This window comes from Ammospiza nelsoni, chromosome 27, assembly GCF_027579445.1.
Source record: "Ammospiza nelsoni isolate bAmmNel1 chromosome 27, bAmmNel1.pri, whole genome shotgun sequence".
NCBI lineage: Eukaryota > Metazoa > Chordata > Aves > Passeriformes > Passerellidae > Ammospiza > Ammospiza nelsoni.
Window position 1 is genome coordinate 5,877,415 of NC_080659.1, and position 26,008 is coordinate 5,903,422.

Sequence of the window (26,008 nt, forward strand, 5' to 3'; positions counted from 1 at the left end):
ACGATTCTGGAGGTTTTACAGGGAAGATATTGAAGGCAAGAAATGAAATCAGGTTTAAGATAGTGAATTTAGGGTGAATTTATGGATGGGAAAACAGCACATGAGCTTTTCCAGTCTTAATTCCAGTGTTCCCATTGTTCTTATTGTGAGGGGAAATATTAATAAATAATAATATTAATAAATAATAATTATATAACAATGCTATTATATAAATATATTACATAATATTATATATAATATCAGATAATATATAACGTTATATATTGTATATTATAGTATACAATATATATTATGTATCATATTATATATTATGTATTATATATTATATATTACATTATAGTATATAGTATATAGTATATAGTATATAGTATATAGTATATAGTATATAGTATATAGTATATAACATATAACATATAACATATAACATATAACATATAATATATAATATATAATATATAATATATAATATATTATATATTATATATTATATATTATATATAATATATTATATATTATATATTATATATTATATATTATATATTATATATTATATATTATATATTATATTTTATATAATATATATTATATATTATATATTATATTTTATATAATATATATTATATATTATATTATGATATGGTAATATATTTAATATATTATAATATAATATATAAATATTATAATACCATTATTTAATAATAAAAATTAATCGATAATTTTGTTGTTCCTTGCACTTTCAACATCAATTCCATGGTAAAATTATAATTCCAGAGAAATCTGGAGCTTGGATTCCTGAGTTTGAACAAACCCAGGGAAGTTGAATTTCCAGCCTTGCTTGGCCATTGCAGGGTGTCCCCACATCATCCCCTCAGCTGCCAAAGGTACAAAAATGATAAATTATCCTCAAATTAGCTCCTACTCAAATTTTTTATTGCTTTTCTCACCCATCCCTGAATCGGGAAGTTGTCTGGGTCAAGAAACCCAACTCCAGGGATGATTTTACTGCATTTGACCTCATGAGAAGGGAAAAGGAAACCAAGAGGCTCCAAAATTGTGTCAAAGTTCCGAGGGGACACCGGACACTCTGCTCCAGTTCCCTTCCCTCTGCAGACCTGCTGATCCAAATAGTTTTGGGAGATTCCCTCCCAGTGGGTGAAATCTGTGCTTTTGAAATTTGTGTTTTTGAAATTTGTGTTTTTGAAATTTGGTCCCAGCTGGGTTTGCCTGCAGGGCTGTGGCTGGGGAATACAGGTGAGGATTTTATCCTTGGGACAAAATAAAGAGATTTTGGCCAAAGTTGTATCAGAGGAAACAATGAATTTTTAGTGTATGAAAAGAAACAGTGAGGTTTTAGTATATCTAAAGAGAACATGGATTTTTAGTTCTGGAAGCAGAAAACAATCGGGGTGGGAGCAGCAGGACTGGATTGTTTGGGATCAGGGAATCAGAGCAGTGTCCCACTATCTCCACAAGGAATTTCAACATTTCTGTTTCTCCTGGGAATGGGAGGATTGAAGGACACGGCTGTGGCTGCTCTTGGGGGTTTTTGGAGATCAAACCCCATTCCTGTTAGTGTAAAACTCATTTCTTTTCATTTAAAAGCTCGTTTAAAATCTCCCTTTCCTCACTGTAAAAGCTCTTTTCTCCTCGGTGTAAAAGCTCCTTTTCCTCAGTATAAAGGCTCATTTCTCCTCATTTAAAAGCTCCCTTCTTCTCAGTGTAAGGCTCATTTCTCCTAAATTAAAAGCTCATTTCTCCTCACTGATAAAACTCACTCCTCAGTGTAAAATTCCTTTTCCTCAGTACAAAATCTCATTTTCTAAGTTTTTTTTTTTCCCCATCCCCTCGGTGCTCCCCTTTCCCCAGTTTGTTTTCAGGGGTGATTTTTCTCTCTGCCCTGTTCCTGCTCACACCCCAGCCACGCTGGGAGCTGCAATTCACCCTCATAGCTGGAATTCCCAAATTCCTGCCCGGCCTGGGAGCTGCTGCTGTATTTGGAGATGCCATTCCAGCTGTCTCCTTCCTTCCTCCCCAGCAAAACCCACCCCAGCGCTGCCCAGCTGCAGCAAACTTCACCCAAACCATAAAAAAAAAAATAAAATAAAAATATGGGTTATGCAAATGGCAATGCTCAGAAAGGCTTTTTTTAGCCCCCCTTGCTGGCGAGCTGCTCGTGGGTCACCTGAAAGTTCCTTTTTCTGGGGTTTGTTTGTGGCACAGATACGTTATCTGCCCGACACTTTGCTCATACAAATGCCATTCAGCAGCGGCTCTGAATCAAAGACAGACAATGTTCCCTGTCCCGGCGTTATTTTTAGAATACTAACGTTTACTGAAAGCTCACATTAATGTTCTTTGTTCAAACCTGGCTAAATTTAGCAGGAAGGAGTTTGATAATCCTGGAGCCACGGGGGAATGGTTCCCCCGGCGTTGCTGAGTTCCTGGGCGCCCTTTCTGCTGCGGGACGTGACTCATTTCTTCTGCAGCTTTAATTCACAATTCCAACCCTCCTCTGATCGTGAGACGTTGTTGATGGGATGAGCAAGGTTACACCAAGGTTCCTCCTGCGCGGAGGGGACGTCTGAGGCAAGAGATGGGAATTATTTTCACTTGGGATTGGTGAAGAGGCAAGAGATGGGAATTATTTTCACTTGGGATTGGTGAAGAGGCAAGAGATGGGAATTATTTTCACTTGGGGACTGGGATCAGCCTGGAATAACGGGGTGTCAGAGCCGAATTAAAATTCCGAGTTTTTGGTGGTTTTTGTTGTTGCTGGTTTTTTTTTTTTTTTTTTAATTTTTTTTTTTTTAATTTTATTTTTAATTCCACACAGAGCCCAATTTAAATTCCAAGTTTTTGATTTTTTTTTTTTTTTTAATTCCACCCAGGGACAAATTCCTTCCCAAAATCCCACCTCTCCCTGTGTCCTGTCCCTCCATCCCAAATCCCAAATCCCAAATCCCAAATCCCTCTCCTGGAGCCCCCTTCAGGCCCTGGAAAGCCCCAAATCGGTCACCCCAAACTCCCATGTGCTTGTTGATGCCATAAATTGAATATTTGAGCTGCAAAATTGCAACCCCAAAAGGCTTTTCTATAGAAATGAAACAAAAAAAGCAGAGGATGAACAGAAAAAAAAATTGAATTGATCCTGATGGGATTTTGGTTTTTATGGAAAAAATGAAATCAGAGAAAAAAATCTGCTTCATACAAATTTCCAGCACAAGTGTAGCCCTAATTTAAAATTAATTTCAATTAATATGCATTTCCTGAAAGAATTCACAGCATGACTAGAGCAATGCTTGTTAGAGGATTAGATTTGTGTATATTCCTATTTCCAGTTCATTAATTATGTTAATGATTTGTCTAAACCCACTCAAATTAGGCATCTCACTGTAAATAGTTGGATGTTGAATATTAAATAATATTAAATATAATAATATTAATATTACAAATAAAAAAGGGGTTCGTGAGGTTTGGTATTTTTCCATTTAAGTGGCTTTGGGTTGATTTTTGTGTGTTTGGGTTTATAATTCTCAATTTACAGTCATGGTATTAATTGGATTATAAAAATAAATATAAAAATAATGTGAGCTTAAACAACTTGAGACGAGCAGGGTCCTGTGCAGGTTGAGAGAAACCCAAGGAAAGGAATTTTTTCCATGGCTCTTTTTGGGAAAGAATCCTCCAGAACAGGAGTTATTTTAGGAAAATAATTGGAATTTTGCAGTGTCAGAATTTCCTTTGAATGCCTTTCTTCAAGGGAACAACATCCAAACAACAAATTTCCCTCATATTTTCCACATGAAGCCAAATCCTAAATAAAATCTACTTGACAGAATCTTGTGGCTGAAGGATTAGTCTCATTTTAATAGAATACCCACAGAATTTATGGAATAATACAAAGCAAAACTCAGGGTACAGATGAAGAGTCTGCTAGCACAAACCACCTAAATTACAACCACTGCAGAAAATGACATTTCACACGTTTGTACAGGTGGGGTTGGGCTGGAAAGGAACAAAAAAAAAAATAAAATTAAACCCCTGGGATTGTGGTTTATTGTCCTTTACCAAAACCTGCTGAGTTTCTGGCTGCCAGGAAGGAAGGAAAGACGGAAATAGAAAAGAGGAAAATGTGCTTTTTGTGGGGTTTTTTGTCCCTTTTTCCTGCCACAGCCCTTCCTTGACTCCTGTTTTTTGAAACCCTCTAAAAAAGAGGATTTTTCACCTTTAAAACCTTTTTCTGCACCTCTGTGGGGAGTAAAGATGGAAAAATAACCATGAGGGAATCTCTAAATATCCATTTACATTTGCACAGCACTGGAGAGGAAGGATTGGGGTGAATTCCTGCCCTGGAATCCAGCTTTGGTTCCTGTGCCTTCCTGGTGAACCACGACAAAAACTCATGGCCAGCCCCAATTCTGGGTGTAAAAAGCAGAAAATTTGGAGTTTCTGGGGCTGAGGATAAATCCTCCAGGAGAGGGGAAGGGAAATCCTGCCCTGCACAGGAAGAAATTGGATTTTTCAGGCTGACGTGGAGCGAATTGAGGTCCTGCCATGAAACACACTTCGAGTAAAACCACCAGGATTTGGTGAATTTGGGCATAAAAGAACTTTTCCTGCAGCTAAAACGCGACTTCCCATGGGAGAAAAACCTCAGGAAAAGTCAGATCAGACCAGAAAGTGCTCGATGCAATCCAGGGAACTGAGAAATGAAGATCTGGGTCCTGCAGGGCTGATTTCTGAGGCAGGAACAGGGGGCACCGAGCAGTCCAGCAGTATTGCTAAAGGGATGAGTTCATTTCATTTTCTCCTTTAAACATATTTATATATTTATAGACTGGTCAAAGTCCCACTGGAAATGCATTTCCACCAGCAGCAGTGCAGATTTCTCCCCATCCAGCTGAGATTTGTCACTCCACCTTTGGGACAGGGACATTTTCTTTTTTTGCTGTTTTTGTCCAAAAATTTGTAATTTTTTTTTTTGCTTTGCAATCAACTGGTTGAAATAAGTTAATAGTAATTAATTTTTTTTTGCTGCTATAAAATGCACTTTTGGCATTTCTAATTGATGGGGCGGCAGGTTCTTCTCTGTGTTAAAAGACATAAAAACTTTATCCATGTGTCCATCCATCCATCCATCCATCCATGAACATAAACTTTACATGCTTATAAAGCTGTGAAAATTAAAATCTAATGCACAGCACTTGGAGCGCTCCATCACAAAGTGCACTTTTTGAAACAGAACAAAACCAAAAATCTCTTCCAAGAAGTTAAAAATTGATTTTTTTTTGTATGGAAACGAGTGCCCACCTTCATCTCATGAAGGGAAATTGGGGATCTGTCCTTTTCCCAGCTGAAATTCCCTTGTTCTGAGGGAATTACTTGGAGAAAGGTGAAGTTTCATTGTCAGATCTGCTCATTCTGTATTTTTCCTTTTTTCCTGAAAGTGCAGGCAGAGTGGGTTTGGGCAGGAATAAATAAAAAACAATAAAAAAGCAAATTCCATCCTGGTGTGGATCCCTCCTGAAAGGAGATTGGGATTCCTCATCTCCCACTTCCATCTCTTCCATCCCAGAAGTATTTTTGAACGTTTTTTGATGCACAAACTCTTCCTAGAGCTGGATTTTGACCCCGTCACTCAACGTTTTATCCATTTTATTGTTGAATAATCACAAACTTCCCTTGCAGTGCCAGCGTGGGTCACGCCCTGGGTGGAAAACTGATGAATTTCTCTCTAAATCCATAAAAACAAAGGGAAAAAAAAAAGAAAAAGGGAAATCACCTTGAAGTGTTCTCAGTGCAGTCCCAGCCTCTGGGTCCACGAGGAGCTTTGTGATTGTTCATGGTGGGAACTGAAATTGGATTAATCAGCAAAGTCCTTCCTCCACTCTGGCACAGAGGCACTGGGAGGGAATTTGGGCATTTGGGGATTTGGGGATTTGGGAATTTGGGAATTTGGGGATTTGGGGATTTGGGGATTTGGGCATTTGGGAATTTGGGGATTCCTGGCTGCTCCTTCTGCCTCCAGACAGAGCTGGGAGCTCAGGACAGCAGGGAGGAGCCACCTGGAACAAACCTGAGCTCCACCAACACCTGCAGGGCTCCCCTTGCCTCGAATTTTACAGAATTCCTCATAAAATTCCATTGGTTTGGGCTGGAAAAGACCTTAAATCCCATCCAGTGCCACCCCGCCATGATCCCAGCCCCTTCCAACTTGGAATATTTTGTCAATAATTGGTTTATAATTATCTTGTTCAGATGGAATGTGGAATTTTATTTTTCTTTTCCACCTTCAGCCTCTGGGCTGGTGCTGTGGGCGCGGAGCTCTGCTTTCCATCCCTGGCTGGAGCGTGTGAGGAGAACGTCTCAAATGGGAATTAAGGTTTAAAAAGTCATTTTGGTGCTTCCTTGGAGCACCCAAGGGGAGGAAGGGGCTCACCCAGCGTGGTTTTGTTCACTGAAAGGAGGAGAAAAGCAGCTTTGTGTGTCCAGGGGAGCCATCCCCACTTCCAGGAGAAATCCAGAATTCTCCTTGAAACCATGAGAAGGGAATTCTTCATCTGGAGAATGAAAGGGGTGGTGAAGTGAAGAAATGAGGGAATTCCTCATCTGCAGGAGTCTGAGAGGGGTTTTAGCTGATCATGGGATCAGGAAAACCTAAAATTTGGTTTGGAGGGAACTGAAATCCCATCAGTGCCACCGTGCCATGGGCAGGGACATCTCCCACTGTCCCAGCCTGGCCTTGGCCATTCCAGGGACCCAGCCCGAGGCCATGCAAGCTGCCTCTGCCTCTGAAATCAGGAATTTCCAAAGAATTTTGAATGTTCCTTCGTTTCTTTCCCCCTTCCTTTGCTCACAGAACCCTCACGAGTCCCAGTCCCGAATCCCAAGGGTCCAAGTCCCACCTGCACCTCTGGGTTCCAGCAGCCGTCCCCGTGTCCTGCACCCTCCATGGGGCCATCCCAGGCTGGAATGTGGAATTTTAGGTGGAATTTAATGTGCTGGAGGAGCATTTCCCTCCTCAGGGAACCTCCCAACATTTCAGCAGCATCAGCAGAGAGTGATTGTCCAGTGGAGACCAAAACAGGGCCTGGGGAACTTCCTTATCACGGAAAACTCCTTCCAAACCCCTTTGGGGTGTGTGCCCTCAGTAGAAGGTTCTGTGGGATCCCTTCAGAGTGCCTCATGCTCCTGGACGGGATAAATCAGGAAAAAACCAGGAAAAACCATGAGATTTCTTGCTGGCAATGAGTTCCAGAGGAACGGTGGGAGCTGGCAGTGCTGCACTCGGAATCTTCTGGAAGAAACTCACACTGGCTGGAGAAAGGAGGGGAAAGCTCTTGCCATTGCCTGTGTGGTTGGTTGTTCTCAGCTTTTGGGGTGTCCTGGAGGAGCCTGGGGTGCTCCGTGCTGGCCAGCAGCGAGTGAAGGGAAGGTTTTATCATCGAAACCAAAATAAATTCTCTCTCTGGGCTGGAGATTCATGGGCTGGGGGATGCTCTTGACTTACTCCAAGGATACACAGTGAGTATCTGCGCTGTGCAATGCTCTCCACAGACCATTCCCTAAACACACCAGAACCTGTGCTGTAAAGTGCTGCTCCTGCTTCGTGTTCTGGGGGGGTTTGTTTGGTTTTTGTTCTTCTTTTTCTTTTCTATTTTTAAAAAGAGGAAAGTGATTCCCAAGAGGTGAAAGGACTTTGGAGGCAGAGGAGGCAGGCTCCAGGATTTACAGGGCTCGGGGGAAGGTGGTGGCAAGCTCTTGTCCCCAGAGGTCCTTGTTGAGGTGGTGGCTCCAGGCTGCTCCTTCTGCTCCATCCTCGGCGCTGCTGCCACTCAGGACATGCTGGCAAAAGGGACAGGAGGCATTTTCAGGCTCAAACTGAGGTTAAAAATGTGATTATTGCCACCACACCAACAAAAACAACGAGGGAATTTGGGTGAAATGGTTGCTGGGGACACTGATGGTGCCAGCCATAGATTCCATGGGCAGAGGGGACAAAGTGACATCGGGCTGGGGGACCCTGGATCACAAATGGCACAGGATGGGACCCAGCCACACCAAGAGCTCAAACCTGGTCTCCTGATCCTCTGCTGGGGGCACGGGCATGCTGCAAAGAGAAAATAAAAATAAATAAACCTCCAGCACATGGTACATAAAAAAATAAAAAATAAAGAAATACTAAATACCAAATACTAAATACTAAAATAAATAATAATTATTAAATAATGAATAATGAGTAATGAATAATGAATAATAAATAATAAAATAAAAAATAAAAAATAAAAATTAAAAATAAAAATAAAAATAAAAATAAATTAAAAATAAAAATAAAAATAAAAATTAATTAATAAATAAAAATAATAATAAATAAATAAACAAATAAATAAATAATAATTAATAAATCTCTAATATCAAATAAATCTCAAAATAAACCAATCCCCCTCTCTGCCCTGAGCTCCAGGAATATTTCAGCCTCATCCAGGGCATCTTTCCCTGCTCCCCTCAGGAATTAGAATAAGAAGAGAGGCTGTGTCTGATCAGGACCGGAGCCACATTATCCTGGTGAAGGATTTTATCTTCCAAACCCCTCCAGAATTTCCCTTCCCTACAGTTCCAGCCTTTATCAGCTCCTGGACACTCTGGGAATGCCCTGGTGGGTCCCAGGGGGGCTCCCAAGCTGGGGGGCTGTTCTCATGCCCAGAGACCCTTCAAGGGAAGGGGAAATCAGAGGAGGGGAGAAATCAGAGGAAGGGGAAATCAGAGGAAGGGGAAATCAGAGGAAGGGGAAATCAAAGGGAAGGGAAGGGGAAATCAGAGTCCTTACCTTTCCCTCTCAGCCATGTCTTGTTTCTCCTCTGCCCTGTAAACACAAACCCCATTGGGAATCCATCCCCAGGGGGAAGGAGGAGCCCCCAGGGCCTTCCTGGGGTGATGGATGAGCCCTGGAGAGGAGCCGCTCTCCATCCCTCCCCAAATCCATCTTACCTTTCTTTCCTGGCCTTGATCCTCTCTTCTTCATATCTGCAACAGAGACAAAGCCTCCTTTAGCTGCTGCTGTTCCCTTTTAGCCCCATTTTTTGGCGTTTGCTGAGGGGCAGAAGCTGTGAGCCACAGTCTGGGGCCATTCCTTGGCTGGGGCCAGGTTTGCCCAGGCTCTGGGCAGGTTTGCCCTCCCCATCCATGGATTTGGGCTCAGGACCCCCCAGCTGTCCCCCCCAGAGCCCCAGGGCCCCCCTGGCACTCACTGCAGGACACACTCTGGGATCTGCACGTGCTCCATGGGGATGAGCTGCTCCAGCTCCTCCAGGCTGTGCACGTACTGGATCTTGTTGATGAACTTCACACTGGCAGGGAGAGACACAGAGAGAGAGGCACTGCCACCCCAGGGGCTCCAAAAACACCTCTGGAGGTGGCACTGGGCGGGTCTGAGGGGTGCAGGACAAGGGGGAGCTCCACCCTGGTCACCCCTGGCTGAGGGTGAGCTCGAAATGTGATTTGTGGGACTAAAACCCAGGGAAGGGCTGGGGCTGGGGTGGGATGGAGATCAGGGAAAGGTTCAGGGGTTTGGGATGGAGATCAGGGAAATGTTCAGGGGTTTGGGATGGAGATCAGGGGAAGGTTCAGGGGATCAAGGAAAGGTTCAGGGGTTTGGGATGGAGATCAGGAAAGGTTCAAGGGTTTGGGATGGAGATCAGGGAAAGGTTCAAGGGTTTGGGATGGAGGTCAGGGAGAGGTTCAGGGATGGGGATCAGGAAAAGGTTCTGGGTTTGCAATGGATCCCAGGAAAGGTTCAGGGGTTTGGGATGGAGATCAGGGAGAGGTTCTGGGATTTGGGAGGGAGATCAGGAAAGGTTCTTCCCCCTGAGGGTGGTGGGCACTGAATTTCCCAGGGAATGGTCCCTTCCCAGCCCTGCCAGAGCTGCAGGAGCCCCTGGACACCACTCTGGGACAGGTTGGGATTGTTTGGGAGCCTGTGCAGGGCCAGGGGCTGGGCTGGATGATCCCTGTGGACCCCTCAAACCGAGGATGCTCCATCACTCTGTGATTCCAAACTCCCACCCCACACCTGCTGAGCCTGGGGCTGCTGTGCCCACCTGATGAAGGGCCTGGAGATGGCCAGGACAGTCCTGATGAACCACGAGGGGTGCACGATGATCAGGGCCTTGAGGTTCTTCCTCAGCCTGGGGACAGGTCAGGGGACAGAGTCACATCCCAGGGACGTTTCCTGAGCTGCCCTGTGCTGTGCTGGGCTCCAGCAGGGGCTGCCCAGGTGAAACCCTTGGGAAGCTCATCCCAGCTCAGCAGGATGTGGAGCACTGCTCTGGAAATATCATTATAAATTAAAATATCCCTGGACAGGGCTGGGAGCAGCCTGGGGTGGTGGGAGCTGTCCCTGCCCAAGGGGAGGGCACTGAGGTGATTTCTGAGGTGCATTCCAGCACCTGGCAGGTGTAAGGAATGTGGGACTGGCTCAGGCTCGTTCCTGTTGAGGAACAGCTGTGGCAGACAACTTTTATAAAAAATCCTTTCCTTAGGATTTTTTTCCTCCCGAGAAGCTGAGAGGCCTCAGGAACAAAATGCAAACAATGGTTATCTGCTGCTGTGGAATGCAACAGGTGCATCTGTGATTGGTCTCATGTGGTTGTTTCTAATTAATGGCCAATCACAGTCAGCTGGCTCGGACAGAGAGCCTGAGCCACAAACCTTTGTTATTCATTCCTTTCTATCCTTAGCCAGCCTTTTGATGAGAACCTTTTCTTCTATTCTTTTAGTATAGTTTTAATGTAATACATATCATAAAATAATAAATCAAGCCTTTTGAAACACGGAGTCACATCCTCATCTCTTCCCTCGCCCCTGCGAACACCAGGGGTCACAAGCAGCCTCTGATTTTCCTCTGGAGAGGCCCCAGGAGCAGGTTCCTCACCTTCTGTCGATCATCTGGTAGCACTTCTTGAGCCAGCCCAGGCCTGGCATCCTCCTGCGCGGCGTGGCCCCGTTCAGGTACACGATCATGTAATCCTCAGCCACCAGCAGCTCCAGGCTGCTGATCACATACCTGCCGAGAGGAACCCAGTGAGACCCCAAAAACATCCTCGAGATTTCTGCAAGTGCCCCTGTGCCACCCTGGAACAGCTCCAGAGCCTCTTTATAGGGCTGGGAACAGCTTTGGTGGCCTGGGTGTCCCTCAGGGGTCAGAACTTTGTGCCCTGCTCAGCAGGGACTGTCCCAGCCTGGGCACAGTGAGTCCATCCTGGCCATAATTCCTGCAATGTTTGAGCTCTTGGCCTTGTTGGACTCGGAACTGTGCCCATTGTGCCACCAATGTCCCACCAATGTCCCACCGGTGTCCCACCAGTGTCCCACCAATGTCCCACCAATGTCCCACCAGTGTCCCACCAGTGTCCCAGCAGCCCCTGGCAGGGCTGGGCTTGCATCCAGCCTGCTCCCAGCTGAAATTCCAGGGAAGCTGCTGTGTGCTTTCCTCTGGATGCCCAGAGCACTGGGAATATTCCTCTGTCTGCTCTGGAGTGTCCTGACCCTCAGGGCAGCACTGACTTTGACCCTCATCCATGGAGAAAGCTTCCTAAACTTCAAAATATAATCCACAAAAGTGTGAAATAGATCGTAGAGAGTGGTGCAGGTGGATCACTTGGTGAGAAATCGAGGTTTTGGGTTTTTAGTGTGTTGTGGACGGGAGCAGGATGGAGGGCACAGGGTGCTGTCCTCGGTTTCTTCTTCTTGGGTTTGGGCGGCATTTTGTAATTGGGTGGAAAAATCCACATTGGGATCAGTTATTGGGTTAAAAGGGAAAATAATCCAGGTGTCAGCTCTTAATTGGATGGTTTAGTCTTAAAATCTCTTGTACCAAGAGATTGCTGGCCATTTTGTGCCTTGCTGCCCAACTCACAGCAGTGAGACTGTTTTACTGATAAGAGATAACAAACACCCGGGTCCCAACATGAATTACTGCCTCAAGTTCCTTCAATCCCAACCCAGACGAACCCAGAGCCAGCGTTCCCCCAGGCTGCTGTCCCTCCCAGGCACTCACAGGAAGAGGTTCTCCATGATGTAGTGATAATCTGCCAGGTTGCTGTCGGGGAGGTAGCAGGCAGCAAAGACGATGATGGCGTTGAGACCTTCTCCGTAGTATCCTGCCCAAAAAACCACCAAAGTGACACTTTCCAGGCAAAAACGGGACAGCCGAGGGGAAAACAGCGCTGAAATTTGGCCCTGGGGTGGTTTTTGTGTCTCTGCTCAGCTCCAGGTGAGCGTTTCTCTCTTCAGATATTTTCCACTGTGAAATTTCCTCCTTGGCTTGGTTATAATGTGGGTTTGGGGCTCAGAGAATGGATTTTGGGGTTTTAAAGCTGGATTGCCCCTTGGCTCGGCTTGGACTTTGGAAACAAACCTGACTGCACATGTGTGGACCCTCGAGCATCCCAGGGACTGGCACAATCCCTCCAGATGACAATTCTACAATCACTAAACATCTTTAGCACCATCTGAGCGCTTTTGTGCTTTTCTACCGAAAAACCCCAAATTTTTCCCCCCAAACAGGGCCCAGCCAGCCTTGGTGGGACGGACAGAGGGACAGAGGGACAGAGGGACCAGGGTTTGGGCTCACCTCCGTGCGTCACCACCCTCATGTAGGGTTTGATCATCTGCAGGTCGATCCTGTGCTCCTGCTCGCCGATGATGACGGTTCTCCAGAGGCGCCCGTTGGTGGCACTGCCATCCTCGGTGCCACCGTCCCCAAACAGGTCTGCGCTGTCCCCTGGCATGTTCTTGGCCGTAGCCACCGGGGTGTCATCTGGGAAAGGGACAAAGGGCTCTTGCCTTGAGGAGGAACGGGGAAGAGCTTTGGGAACGCCAATGTTGTGGGGTTCCCAAAAAATTCACTTTCTTGTCAGCCCAGGACGCTCAGGGATGATGCTCTGATGGGGTTTCACCTCCAGCCTTGATCTGGGCCAATTTATTCATTGTTTTTATTCTTGGACCAATTTATTAGTTATTTTTATTTTTGGGCCAATTTATTCATTATTTTTATTTTTTGGGCCAATTTATTAATCATTTTTATTTTATTTAATTATTAATATGTTCATAATTTTATTTTGCTAACACACAGTTGTAATAACTTCGAAAAATGACATTGTATAAATTCGCCTAACCATTCAGAAGAGGGTACAATCCTACAGGTTTTAACCTTGCTCTGCTGCCCAAATATTATAGAAATAACTTTAAAATCTCCCTCTGCTTATCAGAGGGAGATTTTAAAGTTTTTCTACAATATAATATAAATTGGGCCAATTTATTAATAATTTTTATTTTTGGGCCAATTTATTAATAATTTAAATTTTATTTAATTATGAATATATTCCTAATTTTACTAACAAAAATCTTTAAAATGAGGCAGAATAAACCACCCCAACCCCTGGAAACGCTCACCCAGAACCAGGGTTGTTTTACCTTCCCCTTCCAGCTCATCGATCTGGGCCAATTTATTCATTATTTTTATTTTTGGGCCGATTTATTAATTATTTTTATTTTTGGGCCAATTTATTAATCATTTAAATTTTATTTAATTATGAATATATTCATAACTTTATTTTACTAACACATAGTCGTAATAACTTCGAAAAATGACGTTCTTTCACCTTCCCATTCCAGCTCGTTGCCGTTGCCCAGGAACTCGAGGGAATCTGTCTCGTCAGGGGTCTCGATGTCGTCCACGTTGATGTCCAGGTCGTCCGGGGTGTCCAGGAAGTCGTCAGAGAGGATGGAGCCCTCGCTCTGGTCCAGGGAAATGTTGATCTCGGGTGCCACCAGGGTCTTCCTCTTCCGATGGGCCCCGTTGAAGTTCAGGGTGTTGGGGGGAGCTGGAGTCCAGAGGAAAATGAAACTGACAGGGTGATGTGGGGTTCGGGCAGTGCTGTGTGATCTCACAAGGTAAAAAAATCTCAGATCCGGGGTTTTAGTGGGTAGTAATACATAGGAGCCAAGGTAGAAGATTTTGGGTAGGTTAATTGTCTGTTTTACACCTTCTTCCTTCTTCAGTTTGCTCTAATTATGTCTGTGCTGCAGGTTTCCAGTAATCATAACCGAGTTAGAAGCATAAATAATAGAGATATCAACTATAAATATAAATAATATTAATATCAACCGTTTATTAAAGAATTAAGACTTAAATAGCCTTGGATAAACACCAATTTAGCTCACTTTCTCGACTTGTTAGTGAGAGCTCACATCTCGTAAGTTTGCAATAAATAAAGATAATATTGAAGTCTCACTCTGGAGTGAGACTTCAAAAAGGTCTCCTGAGTTTTATTCCTCCTGGCCTTAGAACAAGCAAGAGCCTGGCATTCCAACACATTCTGGAGGCACAGAGCAAGGCACCCTCAAGGATAATTCCTGCTGGAACATGGAGCTGGAGCCCTCAGGGTGGTGGGTCCCACTGGAAGGCACCGGGATGGGAGCACCCACAGCCCTGAAATCCCAGTTTCCTCCCCCAGATCCTCAGGATGCACGAACAACTTCAAATCCCTGCGGGTTCCCTCTCCCAAGTGAGAATTTTTAATTTTTATTTTGGTGGAGAATCCAAGGTTTTCTCCCTGCCTGGCAGCTCCCCCGCGCTTGCAGAATTTGGTACTTACAGGACGTGGTCTCGTCCTCCGTGGGGCTTCCCAGAGACTCCATCCCTGTCTCCTCTGGGAGAGGCCTGCAGGACAAAGAACACAGCAGAGAGCGGGGGAAATGAGGGGGGAAATCATCCTGAGGGAATGGAGGCAGCAGGGAAAAAACCCAACCCCAGCTCTGCCCTTTCCCTTTGTCACCCTGAGGGTCTGGGCTTCCCTCCTGGCTGCTCTGCAATCCCCACCGACCTCCAGACCACCCCGAGGGATGAAAAAATCCAGCAGGGAACAAATCCTGGCCTTGGCAGCGTTCTCCTCCTCTGTGTTCTGCTCATTTTTATTCTGCAGGAGCTCCGAGGGGCAGCGCCAGGCCCTGGGGCTCCTCGTTAGGGCACCCCCTAATTAGGGCACCCCAGGGCTGTGTCCCCATTCCCTGGCAGGGCTCTGGGATGGACACAGCACACAGGCAGGGATGTTTTCACCCCAATCCATCACAGTTTTACCCACAACTTCCTTCCCCAGGAACTCCTTGGTTCTGGCTCTATTTGGGACCAGTGACCCCAAATTGTCACCTCAGCCCCCCTGGGTGACTCCCAGCCCCTGCTGTGGGCTGGAATTGGGTCGAATCCATGCTAAAATCCAGGTATCAGCGTCCAACCCCTATTTTGGGGCCACCCCTCTTTTCCTGGGGTTTGCAGCCTCTCCTGCTCAGCTCCTGCACCCTCCCAGCTCAAATCTGGGCCCCTCCAGCTGGAGGCATCAACGGATTGGAAAGTTTTCCTTGCTAAAATCAACCCCCAGGGTACGGCTGGCACCCCTGGGCAGCTGCTGGAGCTGCTCCTGCCCCAGTCTGGGTGGGAAAAGTGGGAATTTGGGTCTGGGCTGTGGCCAGGAACCTTTGCTGTGCCTGAGCCTCACCCTGGGTGCTTTTCCCCTCAGCTGGAGCTGGGATTTGTTCTGGCCCCTGGAATTATCTGTGTTTGACATTTCCTCATCAAACCCCACCAACTGCACCAGTCCATGCTCTCAAATCTCTGTTTGAGATCCCTCCTTCCCCCTGGCCAGGGAGGAGCTGCGAAATCCCTGGGACAAATCTGGGAATGGGGATGAGGATGAGGATGAGGATGAGGATGTGGATGAGGATGAGGATGAGGATGAGGATGGGGATGGGGAAGATGAGGATGGGGATGGGTTTGAGGATGGGGATGAGGATGATGAGGATGAGGATGGGGATGAGATGAGGATGGGGATAAGGATGATGAGGATGAGATGAGGATGAGATGAGGATGAGGATGAGGACAAGGATGAGGATGATGAGGATGATGAGCCTGAGCAGAGTCGCTGGCCCGCAGCCCCATGGCCCCGGCGCACAGCAAAGGAGGGAGGTGACAGCGGGGACAGGATCCAGCCCAGCTCTGCCCCGCTCCTTTCCACGACACCGCGGCCACCAGGCAAATTAAACCCCATAAATATGCAGATTAAGGGATAATCCCCGGCTGCCGGTCACTGCGTATTCATGAGGGCTCAGCACCCGATCAAAGGCACGTGCGGGACCCTCCGGAGCAGAAGGAAAAACCCCCCGAGCCCCCCTCGGCTCCCCCTGCCCGCGCCCACCCGGGCCTGGCGCGGTTTGTCCCGGGATTTGGCGCCCGGCACGGGCTGGTGACACAGCATCCGGATGGGGATGAGGGAGGAGAAGGGAGGGGAGCTGAGTACGTGCTGCTCACACCGAGCTCGGCTCGGGCGGGCCGAGGGGAGGAAAAGCCGCGCTCACCTTCCCCGAGGCTGCTGCGGGGCGATCGCCGCCTCCTCCCGCGGCTCCTCCTGCCTCCAAACCCCCCGGGACAAATTCGGGGAGAGCCGGGGCTCTGCTCGGGGCCCTGGGCCAGCCCCGGCCCGCAGGGACAGAGCGGGACCGCGGGATGAGGGGGGGATGCAGGAAAAGATCCGGGAATGGATGAAGGGACGGATGCAGGGAGGGATGAGGGGAGGGATGCAGGAGGGAGGCAGGGATGGATGCAGGGAATAGATGCAGAATTAGATGCAGGATTAGATGCAGGGAATAGATCCAGGAATGGATGCAGGAATGGATGCAGGAATAGATGCAGGAATGGGTGCAGGAATGAATGCAGTGATGGATGCAGGGAATAGATGCAGGAATAGATGCAGGGTTAGATCCAGGAATGGATGCAGTGATGGAAGCAAGGATAGATCCAGGAATGGATGCAGTGATGGATCCAGGAATGCAGACAGTACAGTTGCAGCGATGGATGCAAGGGTAGATGCAGGAATAGATCCAGGAATAGACGCAAGAACGGATGCAGGGATGGATGCAGGGATGGATGCAGGAACGGATGCAGGAAGGGATGCAGGAAGGGATGCAGGGACGGATGCAGGAGTGAGCATGCTCCCGCTCCGCGCCGCCCGCGTCTCGGTCACGGCATCCCCGCCCCGGGCCGCCCGAGCCGGGCCGGGATCGGAGCCGGGGCAGCACCGAGGATCCGCCCGCTCCTCTCCCGGCTCCTCCTCGGAGCGGCTGCCGCCGTTCGGCCTCCCAGAAACGCTGGAATGTCGGCCCGGGCCCTCAAGCAGCGCCCGGGTTTTGTTTTTCTGTTTTCCCGGCCCAGATCTCTGTCTAGGATGTGGCTTTTCTTTTTCTTTTCCTTTTTTTTTTTTTTTTTGGGGTGGGGGGGCAAGACTGGCTAATGGCAGGCAGGCAAAAATAGCTCTGCAGCAAATCAGCTGCTGGAGAGCGGCTGTCCCACATGCAGCAGCTCCTGCCCTATTATTGCAACGCTTCCAGCGGGGAAGCGGCTGGAAAAGGACAATTTATTTATTTTCATTGCCGGCAGAGCCCAGCTGGCTTTCCCTGCTTTGCCTGGGGCTGTTTGGGCTCTGTCTGGCGTCGTTCCTGCTCAATCCCTCCGGAGGAGGCTCCTCCCAGGGCTCCGGCCTCATCCCTCCCCTCTCACATCCCTCTGCCTTTCCCGGGGTTCATTCCCAGGGCGTTTTCCTGGGTTTGGGGGTGCCTGGAGCTTTCCAGGAGGGATTTCCATGGAATGCTGGGCCTGGTGTTTGCTGCTGCATGGGCAGAGTGGGACAGAGCTCCCAGGTGGTGCCCCAGAGCCACAGCAGTTTTATCTGGATATTTAGGGAGCTCTGGGATGATCTTTTCCTTCCTACACCTTCATTTCCTGTCTCTGTTCTCTGAGCAGCCTGGTTTGCTGGAAGGAATCCCCACTTTGGGAGGGAGATGAGTTTTAAGGCTGCTTCCAACCCATTCCACAATTCCCATCCATCATCCATCCATCCATCATCCATCCATCCATCCATCCATCCATCCATCCATCCATCATCCATCATCCATCCATCCATCCATCCATCCATCCATCCATCATCCATCCATCCATCCATCCATCCATCCATCCATCCATCCATCATCCATCATCCATCCATCCATCCATCATCCATCCATCCATCCATCCATCCATCCATCCATCCATCATCCATCCATCCCTCATCCATCCATCCATCCATCATCCATCCATCATCCATCCATCCATCATTCATCCATCCATCCATCCATCATTCATCCATCCATCCATCCATCCATCCATCCATCCATCCATCATCCATCCATCCATCCATCCATCCATCCATCCATCCATCCATCCATCATCCATCCATCCATCCATCCATCCATCCATCCATCCATCATCCATCCATCCATCATTCATCCATCCATCCATCCATCCATCATTCATCCATCCATCCATCCATCCATCCATCCATCCATCCATCCATCATCCATCATCCATCCATCCATCCATCCATCCATCCCTCATCCATCCATCCATCCATCCATCCATCCATCATTCATCCATCCATCCATCCATCCATCCATCCATCCATCCATCATCCATCCATCCATCCATCCATCCATCCATCCATCCATCCATCATCCATCATCCATCCATCCATCCATCATCCATCCATCCATCCATCCATCCATCCATCCATCCATCATCCATCATCCATCCATCCATCCATCCATCCATCCATCCATCATCCATCCATCCATCCATCCATCCATCCATCCATCCATCCATCATCCATCCATCCATCCATCCATCCATCCATCCATCCATCCATCCATCATCCATCATCCATCCATCCATCCATCCATCATCCATCCATCCATCCATCCATCCATCCATCCATCATCCATCCATCCATCCATCCATCCATCCATCCATCCATCCATCATCCATCCATCCATCCATCCATCCATCCATCCATCCATCATCCATCCATCCATCCATCCATCCATCCATCCATCCATCATCCATCCATCCATCCATCCATCCATCCATCCATCCATCCATCCATCATCCATCCCTTTCTTTCCCACACTTCTCTCTCCTTTTTCTCCATTAAACCCCGGGGCTGGCAGGGATCCAGCAGCTCTCAGAGGGAATTTTATCCTCTCTGGGGCTGGGAGGAGGGAAGGACAAACGCCGTGCTGTGGGCTGCAGCACAGAGGGGCTCACAGGGCACGCAGCTGGGGCTGCCAGGAACAGAGCCAGGCTCATCCCAGGGAACAGGAGCCCCTTTCTCTGTGCCTGGCAATGCTGGGGCTCTGAGCCTGCAGCTGCAGGGGCTGCGCCAGCCCTGAGAGCCCCCGGGCACCTGCAGGGGCTCCAGATCCAAGAACGGGCAGCGTTGGAAGGGAGCTGAGAAACCCCCTCAGCGTCACCCCTGCTGCCCAGGCAGGGCCACCTGGAGCAGGGGAATCCACACCTGGTGGGTTTGGGATGTCTCCTGAGAGGGAGAATCCACACTCAGTGGGTTTGGGATGTCTGCAGAGGGAGAATCCAGACCTGGTGGGATTGGGATGTCTCCTGAGCAGAGGAATCCACACCCGATGGGGTTTGGGATGTCTGGAAAGGGAGAATCCACACCCAGTGGGTTTGGGATGTCCCTGGAGTAGGGGAATCCACACCCAGTGGGTTTGGGATGTCCCTGAGAGGGAGAATCCAGCCCTGGTGGGTTTGGGATGTCTGGAAAGGGAGAATCCCAAATCCAGTGGATTTGGGATGTCCCTGGAATGCCCCCAGAGAGGGAGAATCCAGCCCTGCCCCGGCAGCCTGGCAGTGGGAACGAGCTGGGAATGGGGGTGGGAATGTGCTGGCGATTCAGGCACTCGGGGATGGGTTTTGGGATGGGTTTGGCACCCCTGTGCAGCTGCTGGAGCCGATCTGAAGGTGGAAGGTGCCACTTTGGCACCTCCTGTCAGCCCCACAGGGCTGGCACCCGTTGGGTGCAGGGATCCTGGCACAGCAGCGCTGCTGTGTTTGGGATTCTGCTGGGTTCAGAGCCTGGGAATGAGTCCATAAATCCATAAATGCACTCCCACGTGCATCCATCCACCCTCTGTGGATCCCTCTATCCGTCCCAATCTCCCTGTGCCCCACACCCGGCTCCTTCCCATGCCTACCCAGAGATGCCAAAAACATCCCCAGATTTTTGATGCGCTCAGAGCGGCCCCAAAAATTCTGAGCCCCTGTTGGAGTTCAGGCTCCTGTTGCCTCTGAGGCCTGGGCATGGACCCTCCCACTCTGATGGTCTCTCACAGGGAACAAAAAAAAAAAAAAAAAAATTAAAATGATTCTGGTTTTGTTTTGTTTGTTTTGGGGAACACACCTGGGGAAGTCCTCGTCCTGCCACTCCTCCTTCACATCCACGTTCTCCATCCTCAGCGTGGCCTCCGTGGTGCCCATGGCTCTCGGGGGGCTGGGGCCAGCAGATCCCCCAGGAGGGGCTCAGGCTGCAGAGGGGAGGCACAGAGGTTGGCATGGATGGGGCACCCACACCCCTTGGGAGGGCAGGGTGAGAGGGGATCGGCTGGGAAAAGCACAAATTCTGCACTCTGGGCACGTTTTGGGGCACGGGGAGGAGGTGAGGGTCGGGGTGTGGGTCTGTTTGGGCCCCAGCTGCTCCCCCTGACACCCACAGGGTTCCCATTCTTGTGTCTCATGCAGCACCAATCTGCTCATCAGCCCCTCTGTGCTGAGGGTGAGCTGCCCTGGGGCATTCCCAGATTGGCATTCCAGATTGGCATTTCCAGACTGGCATTCCCAGATTGCCATTCCAGAATTGGTATTTCTGGGATTGGCACTCCCAGATTGGCACTCCCAAATTGGCATTCCCAGGTTTGGCACTTCCAGATTGGCATTCCCAGATCAGCATTCCCAGACTGGCATTCCCAAATTGGCATTTCTGGGATTGGCATTCCCAGATTGACATTCCCTGACTGGCATTTCAGATTGGCATCCCAGGATTGGCATTCCAGGATTGACATTCCAGACTGGCATTCCTAGATTGGCATCCCAGGATTGACATTCCAGGACTGGCATTTCTGGGATTGGCATTCCAGACTGCCATTCCCAGGACTGGCATTTCAGGATTGGCATTCTCAGATTGGCACTCCCAGATCAGCATTCCCAAATTGCCATTCCCGGGATTGACATTCCCGACTGGCATCCCAGATCGACATTCCCAGGATTGGCACTCCCAGACTGGCATTCCCGCCCTTCCCAGCGAGCCCCTGGCCTTGTCTGGCTCCATCCCTGCCCTTCCCTACCCCAGACACCTCCAGGCTCTGGAAAATCCCGATTTCCTCCCCCTGGCCGGCGGCAGCTGCTCCGTGCCAGCCCCGCGGGCATCATGGAGGGGCCGAGGGAGGAGGAGGGAAGGAGAAAAGGAGAAGGGAAGGAGAAAAGAAGGAGGAGAGAAGGAGAAGGGAAGGAGAAATCCCGGCTGGAGGCGGCTGCAGCATCCATCCATCCATCCATCCATCCATCCATCCATCCATCCATCCGTCCGTCCGTCCGTCCGTCCGTCCGTCCGTCCGTCCGTCCCGTACTCACCGCTGCCGCTGCTCAGAGGGGAACAAAGGCGAGCCCGAGCCTTCCTCCCCGCCAGCTCCGCATTCCTCCTCCCGCTGGACGCGGCTCAGCAGGTGCGGCCCGCGGATGGCGGCGGGGACGAGGAGGATGAGGATGGAGCAGCGTGCGGATGCATCCAGGTCGGTTTTCCCGGCAGCAGCCGCTGCTCCGCGGTTCGGCTCGGAAAGAGGGACGGGCTCAGGGCGTTATTCCTGCTCCTCCATGGCTGCTGCTGCTCCCCCGAACGCCTCCGCGGGATTTCCTGGCGGATTTCGGGATGCGGTGGCGGCTTTTGGGATTCGGTGAGATTTTGGTGGTGGTTTTTGGGGTTCGGTGATGGTTTTTGGGATTCGGTGATGGTTTTTGGGATTCGGTGATGATGATTTTTGGGGATTCGGTGGTGGCTTTCCGCCCGCAGCTGGCGGAGCCTGCGCTCCCCTAAATCAGCGAATTAATTCCCTGCTCTGCAGGAGGGGAGGGACAGCCCCGGAGCCCTCCCCGTGCCAGCGCCGCCCCAATCGGCTGCCAGGCTCCGAACCCGTGCCCGGCTGGGCGGGTGGAGCTGCCAGCGCTGGCACAGGGGGTGCCAGGGGTAGGGCTGCTCCTGCAGGAGGCACCGAGGGGTCTGCGGACATCGTTCCCTGAGAAGGGGAAAGTGCCCCGGGATGTGGGGTTTGGGGGCATCATTCCCTGAGAAAAATACCCTGGGATGTGGGGTTTGGGATTTGGGGGCATAATGCCCTAAGAGTGAAAAGTACCCTGGGATGTGGGATGTGGGGTTTGGGGACATCATTCCCTGAGAAACTGAGAGGTGCCCTGCGATGTGGGGTTTGGGTGCTGGGATTTGGGTGCATCATTCCCCGAGAAAGGGAAAGGTGCTGTGGGGTTTGGGATGTGGGATTGGGATGCATCGTTCCCTGAGAAGTGGAAAGTGCCCTGGGATGTGGGGTTTGGGATTTGGGGGCATCATTCCCTGTGAAGGGGAAAGTTCCCTGGGATTTGGGGGCATCATTCCCTGCCATAGCTCCATCCCTGTGGATCCCTCCTTTCCACGGATCCATCCCTTCCATGGATCCCTCCTTGTGGATCCCTCCTTTCCCTGGATCCTTCCCTGGATCCCTCCCAGCGATGCACAGCTCGGACCTGCAGAGGTCCCCGCGCACCAGGAGATGGAGGCAGGGAAAGAATTCCCGCGGGATTTCTCCAAGGGAAAAGCAGGAATTGTGAATTTACCCAAAAGCTGAGTCTGGGAATTCCATGCCAGCCAGGAATTCCTCCCCGGTAACCCACCCAGCCCTGCCCTCCGGGTCCTGTCCCTCCATCCCGCATCCCAAATCCCTCCCCAGCTCTCCTGGAGCCCTTTGGGGCCTGGGAGGTTCCTGTTGAACCTCAAGATCTTCCCATGGGCTCCCTCCTCCAGGTTCTCCAGGTCAGGAGTTGATTCTCCCCAAGGATGGACACTCCACACCTGCCCTGCCCAATCTGCTCCAGTGTTTGGCCACCCTTAAATGAATATAAAATATAAAATTTTAAATTTTAAAAAATGAAAATATAAAATATATTTTTAAATAAAAATATTAAAATTTAAAAATTAAATTATAAAATATAAAAATATAAAAATTAAAATACAATACATATATTTTAAAAATTAAAATATAAAAAATAAATAATTTAAATTATAATATAGTTATGACACTATATAATAAAATAATATAAAACATATATTATTTTATTATGTATTTAATATATAATTATTACTATATTTTATTATCATATATTTAATATATAATTAAATAGTATAAAATATAAAATTTTAAAAATAAAACAAATTATAAAATTAAAAAATAAAATACAAAATATAGTTTTTTAAAAATTAAAATATAAATTACAAAATTTAAAAAATTATAATTTAAAAATAAAATATAAATATAATATTTGTCCTGTCTTTAAAGGGAATTTCTGGGTCTCCACTCCTCCACTGGCCTCTTGTCCACTCGCTGGGCACCTCTGGGAAGAGTCTGGCTCCAATCACTGGGAGCTTGGCGAGCTGAAATCAAGATGAAACATTTGTTGTAGGGAAAATAAAAGTTATTTTGGGTCCTTTGAAATTATTTACAACTTGAAGCAAAACCAAAAGGAGTATTTTGGGGATGAAAAGCTGCAGCTTTGTTTGAGATATGCTTGAAATTAAACGCTTTGCCTTTTATTGAGCTGTGGCATTTCCCAGTTGAAATCTGCCTGCCTTTAATTAAGAAAAGCAGGGGACCACAAGAGCCTTCAAAGATGCATTTGCAAGCCCAGAAATGTTTTATTTTGGGGAGAACAAGATGTTTTCACTGACTCCACTTAAGGAAAAAAAAACAAAACCAAACCTGTTTTGCTGGGACAAGTGGGAAGGTTTCGTTCTGGCTTGACCTAAGGAGGGACAACCTTGCATTTCCTAATTTTCTAATGGAATCTCTAAAGGCCAGAGCAGCTGTTTGCAGAGTCCAGGCTCTGAGAAATCCCTGGGAGTGTCCAAGGCCAGGCTGGATGGGTTTGGGGACCTGAGGAGGAGGCCACCTCCCATAGGAACCACCCTTGGGTGACATCTTTGGGTGAAAATTGACTCTGGAGACACAAAGCAGTGGGTGGGGGTTACTTGACCCCCCTAATTTAGGTTTTGAAATCTCAAATCAGGCCCCCAAAAGCACCTGGGGGGGGATTCTGGCCCTGCCCCAGGGCTGGTGTTTATTCCAAGGGAAAGCACTCGTGACCGGGGGGCACCAGGGCCTGACCTGCTCCGGGCCTTGTTTACATCTCACAGGAGCCAAACCTCGCCCCAGCCCTGGCGATCAGCACCAAATCCTCCCTTCCCCAGCCCCCTGAGCCTCCCTGGGCAGGAGAACACGGGAAAGGCACAGCCAGAGCTGGCCAGAGCTGCTCTGGGCCCTGCTGGCTGGGCGGGGATGGGTTGATGTCCAGGTGAGAGGATCCTGGTCCTGCCACACCTGCTCAGGATGCAGAGTTTGGGAGATTTCAGTTCTCTAGGATGTGTTCAGCTCCTGTGGGGTTTGATGGGGACGGTTTGGTGTCCAGGTGAGAAGATCCTGGTCCTGAAGGATCCTGGTGCTGCCACACCTGCTCAGGATGCAGAATTTGGGAGTTCCTGGTGTGTTGGCGAAGATGAAACAGGAAAGCCTTATAAATGTGATTGCCTGGCAAAAGATTTGGAGAATATGGAAACTGTAAGTGAGATTGAAATGAAAACAAGCTTGGAGATCCCTCAGTTACTGAACAACTGGAAAACAATGGTGTGGCCAGCTGAAGGTGATCCCCTTTTGATGGAACAGCACCCTCTGCTTGCAGACAGGCCCAAGGGGCAGAGCAGACTCCACTCTGAGCTGTGGGTGATGTGAAATCCTCAGAGCCATCAAATCATGCCATTGTTAGGTTGGAAAATCCCTCTGAGGCCATGGAGCCCAACCACCAACCCAGCACTGCCAAGGCCACCACTGAACCGTGTCCCCAAGTGCCATATCCAGGTTTTTGGAACATTCCAGGGATGGAGACTCCACCACCACCACCCTTTCGGTGAAGATCTTCTTCCCAACATCCAATCTCATGAGGAAATTTTCCCTCATACCCCATCTCCTGGAATTTACCCAATCCTTCCACCCAAAACCGGGCGGAGCAAAGTGGATCCTGTCCCTTGGGGAGCTGCTTTTGTGGTTTAATATCTGCCCATAAACGTTTATCCCTGCTGCCTGGGGTGATAAATCCTGAGCAGGGAAGGACATTCCTGCCCTTGGGATGCCCAGGCAGGTGGCACAGGCTGCCCTTGGCATTGATGTTAATTGAAGGGTTAATGAGGGCTCTGCTCTGCCTCCCTGCTCCCTGATTAATTCCAGCCAGGTGTCCACGGTTCAGGCCCTAAAAACAACAACTGCAGCAGAGTCTGGGAGCACTTAGCCAGGCCTCAGGCTGCAATTCCAAGTATGGATAAATATTTGCACCTCCGAGGCTGGGAGACACCTTGGAGATAGGGAGGGGATGGCTGGGGGGAGCTTTTCCAAGGGGAAAGATGGATTTGCTGGGGAGCGGAGCTGGAATCCTTGTGCAGCCCTGCCTGGGTGGTCTTGGGGAGGATCCTGAGGTTTTGGGGGCTGCAAAACCCTCCTGGGGAATCCAAACAAGCTCCCACTGAATTTTGGTCTCACAGCTCCCGTGGCTGCCCCCAGGGATGGACAGACATGGGAGAGTGAGGAGGAGAAATGCAGAATGTGCACAGGGAATGTGCAAAGCTCCTTGTTTGGGACAGGCTGTGGGAAAAGCAGAAAATCCATTTCATTCTGGGAGCTCCCTTCCCACCCAGGTGAGCTCTCAGGTTCTCCCTGTCCTTGAAATGCTCCAGAGGTTTCCAGCTCTGACTTTCACATCTGTCAG

The 26,008-nt window shown here is 48.8% G+C and overlaps 1 protein-coding gene across 2 annotated transcripts; it reads right to left on the reverse strand.

Annotated features, from left to right (window-relative positions):
* Window positions 1-4,033: 4,033 nt before the first annotated feature.
* ATCAY (ATCAY kinesin light chain interacting caytaxin) lies at window positions 4,034-22,013 on the reverse strand. 2 transcript variants are annotated; one of them, XM_059489563.1, is made up of 13 exons: window positions 21,566-22,013; window positions 20,340-20,463; window positions 14,658-14,722; window positions 13,662-13,883; window positions 12,632-12,817; window positions 12,056-12,158; window positions 10,931-11,062; window positions 10,098-10,184; window positions 9,249-9,347; window positions 8,989-9,024; window positions 8,828-8,863; window positions 8,075-8,110; window positions 4,034-7,845 (listed from the first exon to the last, which is right to left on the reverse strand). In XM_059489563.1, the coding sequence occupies exons 2-13, from the start codon at window positions 20,414-20,416 to the stop codon at window positions 7,836-7,838; spliced, it is 1,089 nt and encodes a 362-aa protein (XP_059345546.1). In that variant the 5' UTR covers window positions 20,417-20,463; window positions 21,566-22,013; the 3' UTR covers window positions 4,034-7,835. The 2 variants fall into 2 exon arrangements, with proteins under 2 accessions (XP_059345546.1, XP_059345545.1); XM_059489562.1 differs by having other exon boundaries at window positions 13,623-13,883.
* Window positions 22,014-26,008: the final 3,995 nt, after the last annotated feature.